Source organism: Pteronotus mesoamericanus, unplaced genomic scaffold, assembly GCF_021234165.1.
Source record: "Pteronotus mesoamericanus isolate MK-2021 breed Mesoamerican mustached bat unplaced genomic scaffold, CSHL_Meso_final scaffold_21, whole genome shotgun sequence".
NCBI lineage: Eukaryota > Metazoa > Chordata > Mammalia > Chiroptera > Mormoopidae > Pteronotus > Pteronotus mesoamericanus.
In genome coordinates, this window is record NW_026555310.1 from 5,636,623 (window position 1) to 5,659,050 (window position 22,428).

The window sequence follows — 22,428 nt, forward strand, 5'->3', positions numbered from 1 at the left end:
TTAGCTTTCTAGCCTTTCAAAGGCTTTTATTACCAACATCATTACTTAGGGACAAGCGTTTTAGGGCCTTAAAAGAAGTTATTCTCTATAAAAAAAGTAATTTCATATTTCATGCACAAAATGCCAATTGGCAGATTCAGGTCCAAAATCGAAAGAAGAAAAATTTAGTTCTGTAAATTATGAGAAATAGGCATTTCTCTTTGCCTTACTATGAGGAAATAGAATTTTTTTCACTATCAGAAATCAGGACAGTAGCTTTGATGGCCCCACAGTTATAAAATTACTTACTGGTTAAAGTTCTTTCCAAAGACATTAAGAAGTAAGAAGTTGGCTCGCTTACTTGTACAATTTAGAGAAATATTTGCAGCATTTGCAGGAACTATAGGTTACACTGCAGACCTTTGTGACAATATTTAAAAGGCCTATTCACCCATTTAAAAAATCCTATCTCAGCCCTGACTGGTGTCATTCAGTGGATTGGGCATCATCCTGCAAACCAAAAGGTCACAGGTCACAGCACAAGCCTGGGTTTCTGGCCAGGTCCTCAGGGGGCGTGCAAGAGGCAGCTGACCACTGTTTCTTTTGCACAGATGGTTTTCTCCCTTCCTTTCTCCCTCCTTTCTCCTCTCTTGAAAAATAAATACATTTTTTAAAAAATTTCTATCTCAGAAGGTAAAAGGAAATCTCCGTTATCCCTGAGCAAAAAAGGGAAAAATCATAGGTACTTCTGTTAATAGAAGCCACTATGAGTTAGGTAGGTCCATCATTCTCAGAGAATTTCTCTAAGCTGAAGTAGGTCTGAGGTGTTCTCAGAGACTTTTTTTCAGATAAATGTATTTAGTAGTTTGAGTAGTCACCCTGCAAAAAATTAACTAAACAGCTGAACATTCTCCATTTTGAAATTTGAGACTGTTACGAGAGGATGCTTCTGGGACATGAAACTCGGGCGCAAAAGAATTTTAAAAATGTTAGCAAATTGTGGCATGAGGAAAAGAGAGTGGGAAAACCATAGTGGAGAAAGCAAGAAAGAGACAGGATAAAGCTGTAGTTAGGAGCTGGGCCTTTCTTCTTGTTAAGTCAGGGGCCTCTGGCTATATGTATGCTATATTTACTCATATTAATATAAAGCAGGTGCTGAAAAATAAAATTAATGTCCTAAACTAATACAAGTCTTTCAAGAAATAAGTGACAAAATATTTTAGCTTCTTAATCAAGGAGTGCTATAATATATTTTCAAGGCATCTTAATATAAGTCATTTAGCTCTAAAGCAATTGTGCAATAAGCAAAATATAAAAGGAAAATAACAAAGGTTAACTTCGTACAGGGACCAACAGGCAAGATCTTTGCAACACAGCAATGAACCTTCACATACTGGAGTCTTATTTAAAAGGCCATCAAAAGCTCAGATTACTGAAAATCACAAATGTCACCAACAAAAGGAATGTTGATTAGACAGAGTCAAAAAACTTCCCAGAGGCCTGCCTTCTCTGAAGGAATTTCAGAAGGTTGCTAGCACAGGTTGGTTAAGTTAAATCTCATTGATGGCTCTATTCGAGAATGAGAATGCCCCAGTTAGTGCTGTTTTAAAAAGGTAAAACAACTGGGGGAGAAAGAGGAAAAAAACACAACAATCTACTCTTCCCTAAGATATGTGGCTTAGCATCCAGAGAAAGCCTCTGCTCCCAAAAGAGACTTTCTACATAGGGTTAAGCTTTATTAAATGAGGTGTAACCTTTCATTTTCAGTATATGTCTTTTCTTGCAAGGTCCTTAGAGGCAGAAGTGACACTTGGATTCTAATACACATACATCTCTGTGAGCTCAGCTTTCTTAAAACATACACCTGCCAAGTTCTAGGTTCTCCCTTGCCAGTGACCAGATTCACTACTTCACAGCCACCAGCATCACTCGTACACTATTAACATGAGGAAAAACACAGCCACTGCTATAAGTTTGGCATAAGTGGACCATGTGTTCAAGTAGTTCACATCCTGGCACTATTTCTTGGACAGGTTGGACAAATTGTTAACTTTTGACTCCAATGCCAAGAGTACTCCTTGTAACACTTCTTCAATATTGGCCACCGTGAGCCTCTGCGTATCTTGGAATGCTGTGTTGAAGAAGCCTAAGTTTCTCGGAGTACAGCTGTCAATGTAAAGCTTCTTGGTTTTCTGAGTGTAGGTCTCAAACACAATAAAGCAATAGGGTCTAGACACAGTAGACAACATCTTCCCATAGTGTTCATCAAACTCTGAGTGTAAATTTTGTAGGGAGGCAAAACCAACTTCTTAGGAAAGGTAGCTTCACACAAATGACACACCTCTTGTTCAATAATGTAGTGAAAAGTCATGGTGCTGGCTTCCAAGGTACGTTTGGTAGGGGACTGTTCATTCAACTTTCTAAAGGACTGCTTAGCCTGACTGGTATTTTCGAAGGTCCTGAACAAACTGTCTTCCGGTATTCCAGTGGCCAGCGGGAGCCTGTCTACCACTTGGGTGATCTTTGTGAGTGACAACACCTTTACAAGTTACAGGCTAATTAAAAAATTTTGTAACCAAAGTAATTTTTCTTATAAAACATCCAAACAGTGTGTAAATATACTGCAAAATGTGTGAAACCTGTTCCCCTCTACTCTTCTCCTGTCCCCAAAGAAAGACAACCACTGTCAGCTGTTTCCTATGTATCCTTTTAGTTCCTTTTCTAAATATTCTACACACATTTGGAGAGATGTTAAAATGTAAAGGGGCTCATCATATTCATTATTCTTGCTTTTAAAAAAACTATTTATTTTTAGAGAGAGGGGAAGGGAGGGAGAAAGAGAGGGAGAGAAACATGGATCAGTTGCCTCTTGCGTACCCCAAGCTGGGCCAGCAACCTGGCCAGCAACCTAGGCCTGTGCCCTGAACGGGAATTGAACCAGCGACCTTTTCATTTGCAGGACGATGCCCAATCCACTGAGCTACACCAGTCATGGCTATTCTTGCTTACAAAAAAAAAAAAAAAAAAAAAAAAAATTACTGACTTGAGATAAAGATACATCGATTTGTTGTTCTACTTATTTATACATTCATTGCCATGGCTGGGGGTCAAACCTGCAACCCTGGCTTGTTGGACAACACTTCAACCAGCCGAGCTACCCAGCCAGAGTTATTCTTGTGTTTTTAAACATGAGAATGTATACATTTGTCTTAGAGATTTCCTGTACTAGTATAGTTAGGCCTTTGTGTTTAACAGTTTTTAGCATTGCATGCTATACATGTATTTATTCAAAATAAAACATTTGTCTGGAATCTGTTATATGGAGAGTATTGTTCAGCTAGTATGTGGGGTTCTCCAGACACGGTCATACCCTTGTCCTCATCATCAGGGAGCTGGTTCTTTAGAGGACATTGGGAGGAAGGAGGGGGGCATATGTAACCACAACACAAGGGAAAATAACGTCCCTGAGTGTACGTCTGGAGTTCAGAAATAAGCAAAATCACTTTTAGCTCAGAGAACCAGTGATGTTGGAGCTTGGCCTGGAGTGAGCTTGACAGGGAAGGAAGAGCATGGGCCTGGGCACAGGGATGAAAACACATGATACAGGTTCATTTGATGTCAGACCCCAGTCCATGAGCAGGAAGGAGATTTGGTTCAATTTGTAAACATTTGTCAAGCTTCTATGCGTCGGATACCATAGTAGGCACTAAGAATATAGAAATGAGAAAGATGAGGGTCTTGTCTTTAAAAGGCTTTCAGTTGGAATAAAAGCCAAATTTGGAAAGGCAGGTTAGGACCAGATGATGAAAGCTTTCAACTGGCATGTCAGGGAGTCTGAATTTTATTTATTGGGCAATGTGGAGCCAGGGCATGCTTTCAGGGGGCAGGTAACATGCCTGAAGTTGAGCAGATGTGGCAGTGCACAGAATGGGCTAAAATGGGGAGAAACTAAGGGTAAGGAGTTTGTTACCTTTCTTTCTATAACAAGATAGAAGTTAATTTCTACCTCAGTTAAAAACTGTCTGGTGGTAGGCAATCCAGGACTTGTATGATGGCTCTACAGTTACCAGGGACTTAGGCTTTTATCTTTTCGCTTCACCATTCTGGCACATAGTTTCTATCTTTATTAAACCATAGTTGCCCCATGGTCAAATATGGCTGCTAGATCATAATTAGTCTCATCTACATCCCAGGTGGTAGTAGAAAGAAGGAAGGGAAGGAGGTAGGAGGAAGGGGAAGGAGCACATAATGACATGCTTTTCTAGCTAAATTAACTTCCTTTAAGGAGCCTTTCCAGAGGTCCAGGACAATACTTCCAACACTTCTGTTTATGTTTTATTGGCTGGAAATTAGTTACATGGCCTTACCCAGCTTTTTAAAAATTGATTTTAGAGACAGAGAGAGTGAGAGGGAAACATCAGTTTGTTGTTCCACTTATTTGTGCATTCATTGGTTGATTCTTGCATGTGTCCTGACCAGGGATTGAGCCTGCAACCCTGGTGTATTGGGACAATGCTGTAACCAACTGAGCTACCTGGCCAGGGCCTTATCCAGCTTTAAGGGAGACTTGGAAGTGTAGTATTGTTTGCATTTATTTTTTAAAGCTTTTCCCTTTTTAAACAAGTTGAGGTATAATCTGCATGCAGTGCAATCCACAGATCTTAAGCATACAGCTTCATAAGTTCTGACAAGTACATATACCCAGATAACCCACACCCCTTTCAAAATGTCATCCCATTACTTCCAGAAATTCCCTCCTGCCTAGGGAGCTTTATTTATTTATTCATTTATTTTTTAAAAAAACAACCTAAAAGTGATAATGAGGGTGGCAGCCATAGGAATGGAAAGAAAGGCCATGGAGAATCCAAAGGAGTCTGGATGTGGAAAATGAGAGAAAAACCAAAAAGAATGCTGACAGTAGAGGCTCTACCAGAATCAGAAAGTTGGGAAGGAAGTCTAGACTTTTGCAGGATATGGAAGGAGGAAGAGGAATGAGTACAGTGTTGGGTATGTTCACTTGATGTGCTAGTCAAACAATCTAGGTGGAGACACTCAGTAGGCAGTTGTATCTACAGCTTGGGAGGGCATTCAGAGCTCAGTGGCATCAAGTACTACAGAGGTACCAAAGAGGTCAAGGAACTAAGGGATGACCCAGGAATTCGGTGACAATGAGCTCACTAGTGATTTTTGAGGGTTTTTTAAAAAAAGATTTTATTTATTAATTTTTAGAGAGAGGGGAAGGAAGGGAGAAGGGAGAGGGAGAAAAACATCTAAGTGAGAGAAACATTGATCAGCTACTTCTTGCATGCACCTCAACCTGGGACCAGGCCTGCAACTCAGGCATGTCCCCTGACCAAGAATTGAACCAGCGACCTTTCACTTTGCTGGACAATGCTCAACCAACTGAGCCACACCGGTCAGTGCTGGTAACTTTTGAGAGAGCAGAATCCAGATGCCAAATCCTGAGTGGGAAGTGAGGGTTTAAGTCATGTAGAGTCACCTGAAATAATTTTAAAACCTTTTAAAAAACTGAAATCCTTGCACAAACATAAAAGGGTAATAGGTAGAGGCCCTTTTGAGAAGTATTTTGATTAAAGGAGAAAGGGAATGGTAGTGTCAGGAAAAGATCAGGGCTCACCTCATCCTTACAAGGAAATAGTCCCCTTGCTCTTTTCACTTTGCTTTTTAAAGGACAGGAGGATAGGATAGTTCCCTGTCTCATCTTGGAATATGCGACTTCCAAAAATTCAAGCTGGAAAGGTGAAGGTAGGAGAGGGATGCTGCCTTTGACAACTGCTGGGGTGGGGTGAGCCCGCCAGACAGCTAGGATAGGTGTGAGGAGATGCAGCGCTTCGAGGCAAGATCACAGAGCAGACAAGCTGGACTCGAGCAGTCTTGGGTTTGAATCCTGTCTCTGTCACCACCTTGGTAACGACCTTGGGCAAGTCACTTAACCTGAGCACCTAGTTTCTCATCTGTAGAATGGAAATGATTATGCCTACCTTTCAGGGTGGTTTTGAGATTACAGAAAAGCGCTTGCCACAGAGTAAGTAGGTAATCATAAAGGAGTGCTATTATGTGACCCAGCCCCTCGTTGTGGGACAAAACGGCTAAGGGATGGACGGACCAGTCAGAACCCGAGACCTACCAATCTTAGAGGGTAGGGCGGGCTCCCTGTGGCCTCCTCCCTCCAGGAGGTGGGGACAAGGTGGAGCAAGGGCTGTAGGAGGAGGAGCCGGTGCGCTGCGACCCGCCCCGTCCAGTCCAGTCTGGCCTGGGCGCTGTTCTAGCCACCGCCACCCTAGCAGCCTGTTCTGGTGCCCTGCGCACTACCCCGTGTCCAGTTATGATCCTGCGCCCGTCACTGCTCCGGCTCTGTCTGCTGCTACTCAGTGCGGCAGTATGTCGAGCTGATAAGGGGTTCGAAACCGAAAGTTCTGTCCGGACCCTCCAAGTGGAGACCCTGGTGAGGAGATGGTCCCGGTCCGCGGGGGGAGGGCCTTGTACGGGAATACAGGTCTAAAAGAACCTGCGAGCCCAGAGAAGTGGGGGGACTGAGCTGGGAGGTGCTGGGTCGAGGGACAAGAACGGAATCGTTGGCGGATCCTCCGTGACTCCTGTAGTCCGATCGTAGGTGGAGCCCCCGGAACCGTGCGCGGAGCCCGCTGCCTTTGGAGACACGCTGCATATACACTACACGGTGAGGGATCTAGGGGACCAAGGCGGAGCCTGGGAGGGGGCGGCGCCCCGATAAAACACGTCAGCTTTGGCTTGGACACGTGGCAAGCTGTTCGGGGGAGTAACTAGGCTCTGGGGTCTTCGAGCACGTGGCGCGGGGAGGGACGTTCCTTCTGTCTGCCCATTCCCCTTCCCTGCTCCGCCAGTTCCTCCCGGGCACTGAGAATTGAGAGATCACCGAGAAGTGCCAGACCTTTGGGGCTTCCTGTTCCTTTCTGCCCCGAGGGGAGTGCTAGGCGACAGAGGCTAAGGGGTTGCCCTGCCAGCGGCTCAGGTGGCTATTGCGCCTGCTGGGAGGGCGAGGTACTAGGTGTGCAGCCTGGATGCTCTCTCCTCCCAGGGCAGCTTGGTAGACGGACGAGTTATTGACACTTCCCTGACCAGAGACCCTCTTGTTATAGAACTTGGCCAAAAGCAGGTGATTCCAGGTATGTGACCTGTGCCTCCCACTCCTTTTCCCAAGAGAAGTATTTTCTTAACCTCTTTAACCCCTAAACTACCTTAGAAATCCCCCCTGGAATTAGTATGATGCCCATCTCTACCAGCCACCTCCTGAGATTCAACCTCCACTTCTTATTTTTTAAGATTTTATTTATTTTTTGAGGGAGGGGAAGGGAGGGGGAGAGAGGGAAAGAAACAATGATGTGAGAGAGAAATATGAATCAGTTGCCTCTCATACAAGCCCCAGTCTGGACGGAATCTGCAACCCAGGCATGTGCCCCTACCAGGAATCGAACAGCAACCTTTCACTTTGCGGGATGACACCCAACCAATCAAGTCACACGGATCAGGGCACAAAGCTCACTTCTAATACTCCTCTTGCCACATACCCTACTGGAAGCCAGAGATTTGAGAAGTGAGGAGCTCAACTAAGGGTCAAAGGGGAGCCTTTAATCTCCTCTCCTGGGATTTGGGAAATCTAGGTAGCTTTCTGTTCAATTGTGTCTTCTTCCTCAAGGTCTGGAGCAGAGCCTTCTAGACATGTGTGTGGGGTGAGTATCTGGGCAGAGATGGACTTGGGTACTCCCTTTGCATGGGTAGGGTCTTTCTCTCCTGTCCTTGCTCCTAGAGAAGGCAGGAGAACATGGGATAAAGGGCCTTGACCTTGCATTGGTCATTGGGACCCCCGAGGATGTCCAAAGCCTCTTTGCCTCTCTGGCTGTGGGTGTTGTTGGCAGAGATGAGGCATGGGGTGGGGGTGGGGGGTGGACACCTTTGCTGGCCAACCTGTTTGATGCTCGGTGGGAAAATTCATCTTTTGGGTATGAATACCCAGAGGGTTTTGCTGGTGGGGCCTCAGATGGATGAGGCTGCCAGCCCGCCTGGTCCCACCTCTGGCTGTGACTTACATTCTTTCCCTTAGAGAGAAACGAAGGGCAATCATTCCTTCTCACTTGGCCTATGGAAAACGGGGATTTCCACCATCCATTCCAGGTAACCTGACTAGACCATCTCTCTCAGACCATCAAAATACCTAGTCCCTAAGAGCTACGCAGTTGGTCTGGAGCTTGAGAAGGCCTAAACTCAGTTTGCTACAAGGGACAGGAGTGGCTGGGGCCTCCTTCTGCATGGCCACTTTTTCCTGCTTAGGTCATTGTAGGGACTAGAGAACCTATTAAGGTCACCTGGTGTGCCGTCTGGCAGCCAGAAGCTTTTTTAGGGAAGAGACACCTAATTGTGCCACATGGATCTGCTGCATATGCCACCCTTCCCAGAACTGTGGAATTCTTTCCTGCCTTTTTCCTATAATTCCCCACTATGTCATTTGTGCAGTTGGCATGGCTTCTTACTACATCTCCTTCCTTCCTTTAAGCCTTCACCAGGAAGAGATAGTAAAAATGATTACAGTTAAGAAATTCAAAACAAAATTAAACAAGGAACAACTTTTAATTTTTTGGCCTACCCCATAACTTTAAAAGCCCTCACAGGTCACTGCTGATATCTCTTCTTTTAGGCCTGAGATTGGACAGACTTCCCAAGATGTGTATCTCTCGCTTTTGGTCCTGTTAGTTAAAAAGTGTTGTACTTTAGAGGACTGGGGTAAAAGTTCCTACCCCAGTTCCAGCTTAGTGGGAGACCTGGAGAGAGGAGAGCGGGACTAAAGAGAAACAAACTCTTACCCAAAGCTTTATTACCTCTGCTTTCTGGTGCTGCTTCTATCTGCATTTCCCTCCCCACCCCTTACTCATTCCCCAACCCCTTGTTTCTTAAGACACATCCTTCTTCCTCTCCATCTCTTATGTTAAAATACCTCTCTTTTCTAACAATCACATTGAATATGACCATTGGTTGGTGGAATTTTTAAAAGTCTAGTTTAAATCCAATTAATTTCAGCCCTGCAAAGATTGTATCCATATGGCTGTTTGGAAGTGGAGTACAGTTAGTATCAAGGTTTCTCTCACTTATAAATGGAGAACAGGATGTACATTTCAGATCTACAGAAAGTTTTCCTGTGCTGTCAAAGACTTGCCATGGGAACCAGGCCACACTTGTATATTTGGGGTAAACATGACTATCACTAGACTCTGCTCATAACCCATCTCTGGAACTCAGCCCCACATTGAAATCTTACCAGCTTCATAGCTGTTGCTCTGGTGTGGCCTGCCTTCCCTGTGTTTTTTTGAGATTTAAAGTCCTGGATAAACTGCACACAGATTCTAACCCACACTTCCTCTCTGCCTCTAGCGGATGCAGTGCTGCAGTTTGATGTGGAGCTGATTGCACTGGTCCGAGCCAATTACTGGCAAAAGCTGGTGAAGGGCATTTTGCCTCTGATAGGCATGGCCATGGTGCCAGCTCTCCTGAGCCTCATTGGGTATCACCTATACAAAAAGGCCAACAGACCTAAAGTCTCCAAAAAGAAGCTCAAGGAAGAGAAACGAAACAAGAGCAAAAAGAAATAATAAATACTAATTTTAGAAACTCCTTTGCATTCTTCACCTGATGCTTTCTAAGGTTATTTTTATAAGTGGGAATGAGGTGAAGGGGCTGGGGAAAAGGCATTCTGAACTGGACTACCTCAGGGACTGTTCCTGAATCTTCCCGTAGGATCTCTAGGTCCCGAAGGTAGGGGTTTTGGCTCCCATGGTGCCCTGACTCCAGAAGCAATGCTTCATTGAGAAGTAAGTCTCCTGGTAGTTGCCTGGCTATTCTCTCCACTCCCTGGGGCTGTTATAGTCCCAGTGTCCGCAAAGTAGACTGCTCTGTCCAATATGGCAGATATAAGGAGCTCATGGACTCTTTGGGAATTTTTTTTAATCCTCACCTGAGGTTTTTTTCGTTGCTTTTAGAGAGGGTTGGGGTGTGGAACAAGACATCAATGTGGATGCCTTTCACATATGCCCTGACCAGGAATCGAATCTGCAGCTTGGGTTATGTGCCCTGACTGGGAATCGAATCCATGACCCTTCAGTCCATACCAACTGAGCCATACCAGCCAGGACTATGGGAATTTTTAATAGCAAAGTTCTTAGGTATCTCAAAAAATTCTCTGGAGATTGAAAAGAAATTTTCTCCTTGTATCACAGGATGTGGGAGATCACATGGGCTGCTTCAATGACGTTGTAAGTGGTTGGAGACTTTTTGTCGCCTGGCTGGGTTGTAGGTGTGGACAACGGCTGGGGTAAATTGCTTCGGTGGTTGATAATGAAGAGTGGGTTGAGCTGGCTCAGCACTTCATCACTCACTGAGATGCCGTCCAAGTACTGCTTGAGCATCTCCCGCAGCTTCCTGTTGATATCTAACAATTGGGTATGTCTGTGTTGGAGGCTCAGTTGCTCCAGTTTCACTTTGTTGTATCTTTTCCAGAAATTGTCCATCCCTCTGTAGTCTGCTATCACCTGGGAATTGATTTAAAGGGAGACGGTGTATGGTGGGGCCCATTGGTGAATACAGCCCAGGGCCCTGTCATCCCCAACCTTGAGCCAAGGCCTCTGGGCCCGAGGAACTTTACCTTTGCCAGCTCCTCTGTAACCCTCTCTGAGCTCATTTCCTCTGTCTCCTTCTGCTCCTCAGGAGTCAGTGTTGAGGAATAAAAGGGCAGCACTTTTTCTTCTTCTGTTTCAAATTTCCGACATATTTCAGCAAGTTTAAGAATCTTTTCACCCTATTGAGAGCAGGAAGACATTTTATTAGGAAAGAGATGGGAGGGGGAATAGTGGAGTCTGTTCCCTGCTTGAACTAGGGAAGCTGCTCCTCCAAATGGGAGACAAGAGTGCCTACTATGTGCCAAGCGCTGTTCCAAGTATTTTATATTCTTTTTTTCAAGTATTTAATATTCTTATAAAGTTCATTATTAATTAATTAATGTGACAGGGGAGAGAACATGAAAATTAAAAAGATACTCCAAGTGCCCAGCCAGGCAGGAAGCAGGAGGAAGTTTCCCCGACCACCGCTCAAACCCCTCTCACTTCGCAGGGAGCTGGATTCCTTGCTTTTGTTTGGACCACCTTCTCCCCCTTGTTACCTTATCAACAGTCTTCTTCAGGGCTTTGAGGGTGGCATTACTCTCCACAGTGAGATTGACTAAGTTCTCCTGTGCTATTCCCCGTGCCTGAGTCCTTTGGGCCTTAAGTTTTCGTAGTTGTACAAGGACCAACTCCTTGTCCTCACGAATGCACTGGTTCTGTTCTTCACTTTCACGGCTGTGCGCCATGATCTTGCCTTTTAAAATAATTACAGAATCCTAGAAGAACAGAGTAGATTAGAGGAAATGCTTGACTAGCAGAAGGTCTTCAGTGAGACAGATAAAAAAACTGTCTAGGGACTGAAATCAAAGCATATCATTTTCCCCCAACCAGTGATGAGCCCCAGGGGAAACTGGGGGAAGGGGAATGGGATGATGGAGCAGTTAAAGCAGTGGGCGTTTCTGGTTGGCTGCACTAACCTGTAGTCTCTGTATTTTTTTCATCTGTGCTTCAATCTCTTTGGAACTCTTCTCATCCTTTACCTTCAGGGTCTCGAAGGCAATCTTTTGATCCTCTGTGGCATCAGTGTAATTCTTGAGTGCATCCTGGAACCTCCTCCATAGATCTTCTACTACATTCTCCAGGTGCAGTCTTAGAAAGTGCTTCTCTTCTAAATTCTAGGAAATGGCCCCAAAATAGGCAATGCTTAGAACAACCCTATTAGTGCCATTTCACTTCCACAAGCAACCTCACACTCTTGCACTGTTTATGGCGTAGTATGGTGTAGGGGTCACCAATGAAAATACCTACAAAGACCAGGCAGGTGATATAAATAAGTGCTGTGGGCTAGATGGGGTCTGTGATGAACCAGAGAGGAAACGCCCTTTGATGGGGACACGGCGGGGGCTTGGGGGAGGCACAGCTGCTCAGCTCCACATGAATGTCTCCATTTGGAAATATTGGCCCAGTGTTACCAGATCTTTACATTTTTTCAAGGAAAACTGAAAGCTGTAAATTTGGATTTTAAATGTAGGAACCCTATTAAGATTTGTTACAAAACACAACAGGGCCCCATACCCAGACCCAGGTCTGAGGCTACCTAAAGTTTGCAACCGCTAGGATGGTGGAAAGCACTTTGGGCCAAGGGGCCAGAGACTGAATTCCCTTCCTGGCTCTGCCACAAACCAGCGGCATGACTTTGGCAGGTCATTTTACTTTTGAGGGCCTTAGTTTCTTCATCTACAAATTATAGGGGTGAAGGCAGATGATCTCCTTGTTGCTTTTTCACTCTAAAATGCATTGCCTTGATATTTCAGAATGATCCTCCCTCCTGACCAATTTTCACAAAAGTACAAAAGGCAGTAGTGGTACCTACAATGGCAATAGGCATTTTATTGATTATGTTGGTTAAAGGGACCTCTTCTAGCTCTCCCAGCCTTGAGCATTTTTTTCTCACTTCTCTTCCAGTTCTTGCCCATTACTTTCCCTCTGTACCTTGTTTTTGAGATCATCCCACATGCTCTGGAACTCCAGCTTGCTCTCATACTCAGACTCTATATAGCTCTGCTCCATGGCCATGAAGACGTCCTGTAGGTAGTGAATCTCTTTTTCATGTTGGTCAATAATTGTCTTCCTATGGGAGATAAGACACTGTCCCTGCTCTGAACTCAAAGCAATATGTAGTAAAACTACATGAATGGCACAAACTCTTTGGTACTGAAGGAAAACAGAGGGAGGGAGGGAGGGCTTTATTCTTTTTGGGCCAAAAAGAATGAATAAGATTATTATATTTTGATTTTTTAATAGGTTAATATATTCATGTGATATGAAAATCAAAAAGTGCAAAAGGTTACACTGCCAAATGGGTAGGATTTTGATAGTTGCAAGTCGGGGGTGAGGACATTACAAATAGGAGCCTGGCATGGGCGAGGGAAGGCTAAGCCACAAGCTTAAAGCCAAGCTAGTCCAGAAGGAAGTCAGGATCTCTTCTGCTGGGGGTAATGTCAACCATGGAGGGACGCTCCAGGGCTCTGGCCGTCTGTTTACAGGCAGCTCCTTGACACAGGCTCTGTATAGTCCCCCAGGCTAAAAACCCCCTACCTTTCTGTCTCAAATTCCTTGGTTAGGGTCTCCAGTTCCATGTTATAATTTTCCTCTAAGAGGCTGAGCCGGCATCTCTGCAGGGCCAACAGCTGGTCAATGTTGTGCAAGTGGCTGCGCAGGGCATGGGCGTACTGCTCCTCGGCTTCTGACAGGTCCTTAGCTAAAGACTAGGTAAGAAGCAGAGAGTTACCATTTTGGCTAGATGGCTTCTGTGTGAGAAAATAAAAGGATGTATTCAGTGGGGTAACTGGATGGGATGAACGGCATTTTCCCCTAGTTCCTAATGCCAGCTCTTGGGCTCTAAGAGTGCTGGTTCTCCCACTCTTTAACGTAAAGTCAGAGTGACATCAGAGAATCCCATACAGCCAGCCAGTGTCCTAGGGACAACAAACATTTACAATGATGGGACTAAAATAAAAAGGAACGAGGGATTCTTGGAGAAATGACTGTTTTGAAATCTGAGGCAAAAATAAACAAGTTGAACCTAGGGTATCTTGTCAGGGAAGAGAAGGAATCAAGCATTTGTCCTGCCTTTCTTATATAAACTATACCTTTGGGTAAATGATGGGAAGTATCTTTTTATAGAAGTATTCAAGCTAATAAATTAAAAAGGAATGATACCATTAGAAAAAGAGAGATAATTAGCTCTAGCTGGTGTGGCTCAGTGGATTGAGCACCGGCCTGCAAACCAAAGGGTCGCTGGTTCAATTCCCAGTATAAGGCACATGCCTGAGTTGCAGGCCAGGTCCCCAGCAGGGGGCGTGTGAAATGCAACCACACATTGATGTTTCTCTCCCTCTCTTCCCCTCTCTAAAAATGAATAAACTTAAAAATCTTTTAAAAATTGTTTTAAAAATAAGAGAAAAAGACAGCTATTTAGACATTTATGTGCCTCATGATGAAAGAACACACCTCCAAGCTTCTAGATCCAGTTACCAAGATAGAGGAAGGACAAAGTGACATGTTAAACTAAAATAAAGAATACTATTCAGTTATAAAAAACAAAATGAGAAGCTCTTTATAGGCTAATGTTGAATAGGATATGTCCCCAGGACATATTATTAAGTGAGAAAGTCAAGGGGCAGAATAGTATGTAATACTACCATTTGTGTAAAAAAAGGTTTACTCCTGAAACTAAAATTATTGGGAGGAGCATTGGGTGGCTGGAAGGCACTGGTGGGAAGGAACTTTCCACTATATAACTTTTTATCTTTTGAATTTTGCACAATGGGGATTTATTACCCATTGTGCAAAAAGGTAAAATAAAATTAAATAAAACAAAAAAGCATTTACTCAGTTCCCTTATGATCCAGACACCTTAAGTCCACTCACTCTGAACTACCACAGTCTCTACACAGAGCCAGTTTTTACCTTATATGTTTACATGAAAAGGGATCTTATGCAATAGGTACTGATAATGGATGACTATTCACTCGTTCAACAAATGTTTACCAAACCTGCTATTATACCAGCACTGTGCTGAATGGTGAGGACTGAGATTAAAAGGCATGCTCACTGCCCTCAAGGGAGTTTGCAGTCTTGCAGTAGAGAAAACTTATATAAATAGAACATTACAGTTTAACACGGAAATTGCTGAGGTTAATGATTTGCCAGTAACAATGGGATATAAAGGACTGAGTGCCAACATCTAACTAAGAGCCCTAGGACAGGCTTCACAAAAAAGATGTCATTTGTTTCACTCTTAAAGGAGAAGTGAGAGTTTCCCAGGGAAACTGGGGAGATGGGACAAAGAAAATCCCAGATAGAGGAAACAGCATGTGCAAAGGCACAGGTAAGAAACCAGGCTGGCCGTATGAAAGGAACAGGTAGAGGGCTTTGATATTCTTTCTATGGAGTTTTGATTTTTTCCTTTTGAAGAGGGGAGCAACTAAGTAGATTTAAACAGGATCAGATTTTTGTTTCAGAAAGATAACCTGGAGGTTCAGGTCAAGATGGTAGCATAGCTGAAAGTGGTACTCGAATCCTCCCAAAACCACATCGAAACTACAATTAAACTACAAAACAATCATCATTAAGAACTGCCTGAAATTTGGCTGAACAAAAGTCCTATGACTAAGGATATAAAGAAGAAGGCACAAAGAGACTGATGGTAGTGGCAGAGACACTGAACAGGCCAGTCCTACACCTACTTATTGAGGGATCAGACACAGATGTCCCTCCCGAGAAGTGAGGGGTCCCCTGCCCCACACTAGGTTCCCCAGCCTAGGGTTCCAGGGCCAGGAAGAGAAATTCCCAAAACTCCTGGCTGTGAAAACTAGCAGGGATTGTGGCTGAGTGAGATGGAGGGCTACTGGAATCCCAAACATTCCTTTTAAAGAGCCAGCCCACAGACCCACTTGGACTCGCTCTGAGCTCCAACACTGGGGCTGTAGCTCAGAAGGCACCAGGGACTTATAAGGATGGGGGTGGTAGTGGTGGTGAGACTGAGTTGTCTGGCAAGGAACTGAGTGGTCTGGCATTGGGGCAAGAGTTGGAGGGGTAGCTTTCTTCCAGACAGAAGTGCTGGCGGAGGCCATTGTTCATTTTCTGGGCTCTTCCCTCACAGAGCTGGCACAGATGCACCATATCTGAGTCTCCATCAACCTGGCTAACACTGTTGGCCCTTCCCTGCTGATTACCTGAGGCCCTGCCCCACCCAACTTGTGGGCTCATCCCAAGCCATTTCCAGTGGCCTTTCCATACAAACGACCTGTCTTGTCTCATGCTTTGGACTTTCCTAAAAATCTCTTTGACAAGCAGCATGCTGCATACCTCTCGCTAAGTAGCTCTAGGCCCAGCACCAGCAGCAGCCAGCCTTGGGTTGCAGCTTGGCCTCTCCTGGGCACCTCCAAGCTTAGCACAAGTAGCAGCCATCTGCAGATTACTTTGTAGCTCATGCAGGGTGGTTTGAGGCGGGCACAGGTGGCAGCTGACCTTGACCTGCACCTCCCAGGAGGCTACAGAGCAAGCACAACCAGTGCACAGCTTTAGACCAGGTCAAGGCACCACTCAAACTCCTCTACAAGGGACACACTTAAGGAGTGGATTCAGCAGGCACAAGAGCCCCAGTGAAGTAAGTCAGGCTCTGTGGGGACAGCACCCTGCACAGCTGAACCTCCACAGTGGTCACAACCAGTCCTCACAGCTGATCAGCCTGCGAGTAAATCCCTCCTATTGAGGTATCGACAGCGATCAAGGCTCAACTACAGCAGGAGGATGCACACAGCCCACACAAGGGGCATACCTAGAGTACCCAGCCTGGGTGTTTGGGGAGGCTGTGCCACTCGACTCTAGAGGACACCTACTACATAAAGTCACTCTACCATGACCAGGAGATATAACAGCTCTACCTAATACAGAGAAACAAACACAGGGAGGCAGCCAAAATGAGCAGACAAACATGTCTCAAATTAAAGAACAGAAAAAAACTCCATTAAAATAACTAAATAAAATGGAGATAAACAATCTACTAGATTATACTGGTTATAAAGATACTCAGTGAACTTGGGGGAAGAATAGATGAACTTAGTGAAAATGTCAACAAAGAGATAGGAAACCTAAAAACAGAGATAGAAAATATGAAAACCAGTCAGAAATAAAGGGTACACTAACTGAAATGAAGAATAATTTACAGGGAATCAACAGTAGAGTAGGTAAAACAGGATCAAATCAGAGATTTGGAAGATAAGGAAGCAGAAAACATCCAATCAACAAAAAGAAAAAAGAAAAAAGAATCCAAAAAATGAGGATAGCATCAGGAGCCTTTGGGACAACTTTAAACATACCCACATTCACATAATGGGGGTACCAAAAGGAGAGGAGAGAGAGAAAGGAATTGAAAACCCATGTGAAAAAATAATGACAGAAAACTTCCCTAACCTGTTGAAGGAAATGGACATACAAGTCAAGGAAGTGCAGAGAGTCCCAAACGAGATGAACCCAGAGAGGCCCACATCAAGTCACAACATAATTAAAATGCTAAAGATTAGCCCTGGCTGGTGTGGCTCAATGGATTGAGCACCAGCCTGTGAACCAAAGGGTCACTGGTTTGATTCCCAGTCTAGGGCACATGCCTGGGTTGTGGGCTGGTCCCTGGTAGGCAACCACACATTGATGTTTCTTTCCCTCTCTCCCTCCTTTCCCCTCTCTAAACATAAATGAAAATGAAAAACCCTTTTTAAAAAACCTGTCAGCTGATTTCACAACAAATACAGGACTAGAACAAAATATTGAGAGTGTTAAAAAGCAAAGACCTACAACCAAGACTGCTCTACCCAGCAAATTTATCATTTAGGATTGAAGGACAGATAAAGGGCTTCCCAGACAAGAAAAATCTAAAGGAGTTTACCACCACCAGGCCAGTATTACAAGAAATGTTAAAGGCGCCCTGGCTGGTAAGGCTCAGTGGATTGAATGCCAGTCTGGGAACCAAAGGGTCACTGGTTTGATTCCCAGTCAGGGCACGAGTCATGGCACATGCCTGGGCTGTGGGCCATGTCCCCAGTAGGGAGCACATGAGAGGCAATCACACACTGATGTTTCTCTCCCTCTCTTTCTCCCTCCCTTCCCCTCTGTCTAAAAATGAATGAATGAATGAATGAATGAATGAATAAATAAATCTTTTTAAAAAACGTTAAAGGCTCTTCTTGAAGAAGAAAAAGAACAAAGATCAAAAATATGAATAATAAAAAGGCAATAAACATATCTATCAGCAATTACTTTCAATGCAAATAGATTAAATCCTGCATCAAAAGACGTATGGAGGCTGAACGGATAACAAAACAAGACCCTTACATATGCTGTATACAAGAGCCTCATTTCAGGTATAAAGACACACACAGACTGAAAGTAAAGGGATGGAAAAAACATTTCATGAAAATGAAAACAAACAAAAGCTGGGGAAGCAATATTTACACCCAACAAAATAGACTTTAAAACAAAGGCTATGTAGCAAGAGACAAAGACCCAGCAATTCTTCTTCTGGGTATTTATCTGAAAAAACCCAAAACACTAAATCAGAAAGGCAGACACATCCATACGTTCATTGCAGCATTACTGACAGTAGTCAAGACATGGAAGCAACCTAAGTGTTCATCAATAGAAGAATGGATAAAGAAGCAGTGCATATATACAAGGGAATATGATAGAAAAGAATGAAATCTTGCCACCTGCAACAACATGGATGGACCTAGAGAGTAATATGCGAAGTGAAATTTGTTAGTCATAGGAAGACAAATGATATATGATTTCACTTATATTTGGAATCTAAAAAACAAAATAAATGGACAAACAGAACAGAAACAGACTCATAGGTATGGAGAACATTTTGCCAGTTGCCAGATGGGAGGGAGGATGGGGGATGGGTGAAAAAGGTGAAGGGATTAAGAAATATAAATTGGTAGTTACAGAATAGTCACAGAAATATAAAATACAACATAGAGAATATAGTCAGTAATACTGTAATAACTGTATGTAGATCAGATGGGTACTAGATTTATCGGGGTGATCATTTAGTAAGTTATATAAAGTCTAACCACTGGGTTGTATACCTCAAAATTAACATGATATTGTATGTCAACTGTAATTGAAAAATTAAATTTCAAGTTAAGGCTCTGGCCAGGTGGCTTGGTTGGTTGGAGCATCATCCCATATTCCAAAAGCTTGTGGGTTCAATCCTTGTTTGGGGCGCATATGGGAGGCAACTGACTGATACTTCTCTCACATCAGTGTTTCTCTCCCAGCCCTTCTCTCTCTCTAAAATCAATAAACATATCCTAGGGTGAGGATTAAAAAAATAAAGTTTTAAAAAAATAAAATTACGTAATCTAAAAAAATAAGGAAGATAATCTGATAGGTATGTAGACAATCATCTGGAAGCCATTAAGCATGAAGGCCGGAATATCGAAGACTACTGAAATAGTTCATGTGAGAGACAATGCTCAGGGTCTCAATTACAGCAGGACATTGGGAACGAGAACAGAGTATGGCTTTGAAAAATACTTAAGCAGAAGATTTATACAAGACTTAGTAACAGAATTCAGGAATGGGGGAAAAATCTAGGATGATTGCCAGATTTTCAGGGTTGGGTGATTTGGGGAATGGCACCCGAGTAGAGAGTATCGGGAAGACCAGATAGTGGAGTATGGGGAATGGGGCTGGCTAGGGAAGGGGAAGCCCATGAGTTCAGTTGCGAGGCAAGTACAACAGCCGAGAACAGATACGTAGGAATCTTGAATATAAGGATTTGAAACTCAAGAGAAAAATCCAGACTGGTGTTACAGACCTGGGAGTCATAATATATAAGTGGTATTTAAAGCCAGGGTAATGAGTAAAATGGTCTAAACCCTAGACACCTGATTCAAGGATAAGATGGTCAGACTCAGAAACCTGGGGAATTCAGAGGATGGAGAGAGGAAGTTGAACTCAAAAAGGGGACTGGGTGTATATATCCCAGAGGCAGGAGAAAAGTCAGGAAAGAAGGGTGTCATGGAAACCAAAGGGGAGTTTCAAAAAGGAGAGCATGACCAAGAGTGTCAGTGTTATACAGAAATTAGGTTAGATGAAGACTAAGTGATGAAAAGTATCTTTGATTTGGGCTTGGTGGTCTTTACAAAAGCAGTTTCCTAGAGAAGGATGTTGTGGGATTCAAGATAAATGGGAAGTGAAGAAGTGGCGGTAGCAGGTGAGGATGACTAACGTCTGCACATTTAATGTGTAGTTTTGGTTACTCAGGACTGACCCCAAAATTGCTTAATATTAGCAATATATGATTTACCTATGGCAGGGACTGTAATCATTCATTGCAAAACTATCATGTAGGAAGAAGCTAATTGGCTGAAAGGTGAGCCTGGCCACTGCTCAGCATCCCTAAGTGAATACTGCTGGTTCTCTTCTCAGCAAGTATTTGACAATTCCCAATAAGGGTCTGAAGATGTTGCTTTAAAAACCGTACAGTATAACTGGTGGTTTGAGGAATTCTAAAGTACAATGATTTTGCAAACTTGAGATATTTTAATATGTATCACCTGAAGCTGCCCAAGGTCTACTGAATACTTTTCCCAGGGGGCTAGGCTGTGAAGAAAAGAGATGTGTTTTCTAGAAGGGGAATGCCAGGTTGACAATGTATATTTTGCTATTATTGTGGAGTTTTTTTTTTTTTGCTTTGTTTTAAGATAGAAAAGCCTAAGGAGAAGGAGTGAGTAAACGGGTTAAAAATAGAATGAAGGGATACAGCAAAATTCCTTATCAAAAAAGACGGTATGGACACAAGAACCTCCCAAGTGCACAAGGATGACGACTGAATTGCTTAGAGATCCAGAGCTGCTCTTACCCATGGAGATCTTCTCAACCTTATCCAGGGCCACTGAAGGTGAATCAAAGAGGCCAATCAGAATTTGGTTGGCCTCTTTGATTCCCACTGGAATGGGAATCATGAAACCCATGCACTAGTCTCAACTCTTTCATTGACTAGCTGTGTGACCTTGAGTGAGCCATTTTCTCCCTCTGAAACTGAGTAGTCTCACATTGAAATGAAGTTGTAGGACTAAGTAGAACTATGTCTACTGTGCCTCATAACTCCAATAATGTAGAGTACTGGTTTAGGGCAGTAGATGACTAGAAAGAATGGCTCCTGTAAGTTGAGAGAGAGGAAATATCACCCAATATTCTATTTTTCATTTCAGCGAAAATTTTTATTACCAATAGCCTGGCTTTATCACAGCTTGCTGCTTTAAGATTGAGGAAGTAATTTTCTAGGCCCATTCTATTAAGAGAAGAAATCAAGGCAGCCATATTCAAGTGTTTCTTTGGGAAGAACACCCACCTTGATGACACTGTCCTTGCAGTCCACCACTCGTTCAAATGTTTGGCTGAGGATCTCAATGTCCTTATGAAGCTCTCTGGTCTTAACTTCTCGAAGAACAGTTCTCCACTGTGTGTTAATCTTATTAAGGTTCAGAGCACTGTTGTGCTCCTCTTTGGCCAACTTGTCCTGTGTGAAGGAATAAATACACGTGCAGAAGGTCAGAGCCAAAAGCCCTGACACAGTCCAACAAACAAGGCCACACTTAGTTTGCCGACTGACACGTTTACCCTTTGTCTTTTCTGAGGGACCAAAGCTCCTGATGGCTAACACTCAGGTAGTTCCTGCTCTTGTTTCAAGAGGGTCTCAAGCAAGACAGGAGCAGCCTGAGAGCATTTTAAGGAGGGTAAGGATGAATTTCCTTTAGGACGCTGTTTGCAATGGCCCATCTGCAGGGAGATTATCAGAATTTCAAACGCTTGGACAGCTGATAGAACCTGCTGTCCCAGTTTTGGGGCTCAATTGTTACTGCCAAGCTTTATGCCACCGCCCCTCCTCCATGCTGCACGGAGAACTGCCCCTCCTCCCAAAAACTGTTGTCTGAAATCTAAGTATATTTAGGTCTCAAGGTTTCAGGAAGCAAGCATGAAATGAGACTGCCACAACGACAGTGCTAAGGCAACAGGGTCAGTGCAGGGAGTAGGTGGGTCTGGGCAGGGAGTAATGCAGAAACCCATCACCTTCAGGAACTGGCTCAGGAGCTTCTCCTTCTTCTTGGCCATCTCCTCCTCTTCGAGCAACTTCTGCTGAGACAGAAGCAACTGCTCCTCATCGGACAGGGGCGTCTTGGCTTTTTTCCCTTTCTTAGGCATAGCTGGCCAGAGAACTGAATCTGGACAAGGACCCTGGACCCGCAACGGCCGACACTACTGGGCCTGGAAAAAAAGGGCTCACAGAAAGAGGCCTTCTGAAACTGTCCCCGGACGGTAATGGGACCTTCGATCTCAGTCCTGGGGCAAGACAACCTGGGATAGCGGGGAGGCAAGACCGAAAGAGGCGTCTCTGTCTCCTAGCAACGGGATCTTGCTAAGAAGGCACTGTGAAGTTTGAAAAAGAGGCCCTGGCTTAGCGCGCCCTCTGCCGCCTGGAGGACCGTAGTGAGTTCTGTTTGTTTTTTTTTGAAAGGGTTGTTTTATCTATCAAAATCTCTAGCCTCCTCTAACTGAACTTTTAAGACCTTTTTTGTTTTTCATAGAATTACCATATTTTAAAATACAGATAATAAATTTTTGAGAGAACATGGAGAAACGGGAACCCTCATGCATTGCTGGTGGTAATGTAAAACGGTGCAGCCACTTTGGAAGACAGTTTGGCAGTTTCTTTTTCCCTCCCTACATCGCT

General features: G+C 43.9%; 2 protein-coding genes and 1 pseudogene across 3 annotated transcripts; 1 reads left to right on the forward strand and 2 right to left on the reverse strand.

Moving 5' to 3' along the window:
• Positions 1–1,904: 1,904 nt before the first annotated feature.
• On the reverse strand, positions 1,905–3,361 carry LOC129085108 (vesicle-trafficking protein SEC22b-like; annotated as a pseudogene).
• Positions 3,362–6,251: 2,890 nt separating this feature from the next.
• On the forward strand, positions 6,252–9,636 carry FKBP11 (FKBP prolyl isomerase 11). Of its 2 annotated transcripts, XM_054590868.1 has the most exons (6): positions 6,252–6,445; positions 6,614–6,679; positions 7,058–7,145; positions 7,676–7,709; positions 8,081–8,151; positions 9,403–9,636. In XM_054590868.1, the coding sequence occupies exons 1-6, from the start codon at positions 6,326–6,328 to the stop codon at positions 9,618–9,620; spliced, it is 597 nt and encodes a 198-aa protein (XP_054446843.1). In that variant the 5' UTR covers positions 6,252–6,325; the 3' UTR covers positions 9,621–9,636. The 2 variants fall into 2 exon arrangements, with proteins under 2 accessions (XP_054446843.1, XP_054446844.1); XM_054590869.1 differs by lacking the exons at positions 6,252–6,445; positions 6,614–6,679 and adding an exon at positions 7,400–7,573 and having other exon boundaries at positions 7,059–7,145.
• A 532-nt stretch (positions 9,637–10,168) lies between these two features.
• Positions 10,169–22,052, reverse strand: CCDC65 (coiled-coil domain containing 65). The gene is made up of 8 exons (XM_054590870.1): positions 21,768–22,052; positions 21,049–21,216; positions 13,224–13,393; positions 12,618–12,756; positions 11,603–11,800; positions 11,183–11,401; positions 10,670–10,822; positions 10,169–10,556 (listed from the first exon to the last, which is right to left on the reverse strand). Exons 1-8 carry the CDS (start codon positions 21,897–21,899, stop codon positions 10,239–10,241), a joined length of 1,497 nt encoding a protein of 498 aa, XP_054446845.1. The 5' UTR covers positions 21,900–22,052; the 3' UTR covers positions 10,169–10,238.
• Between the last annotated feature and the right edge of the window lie 376 nt (positions 22,053–22,428).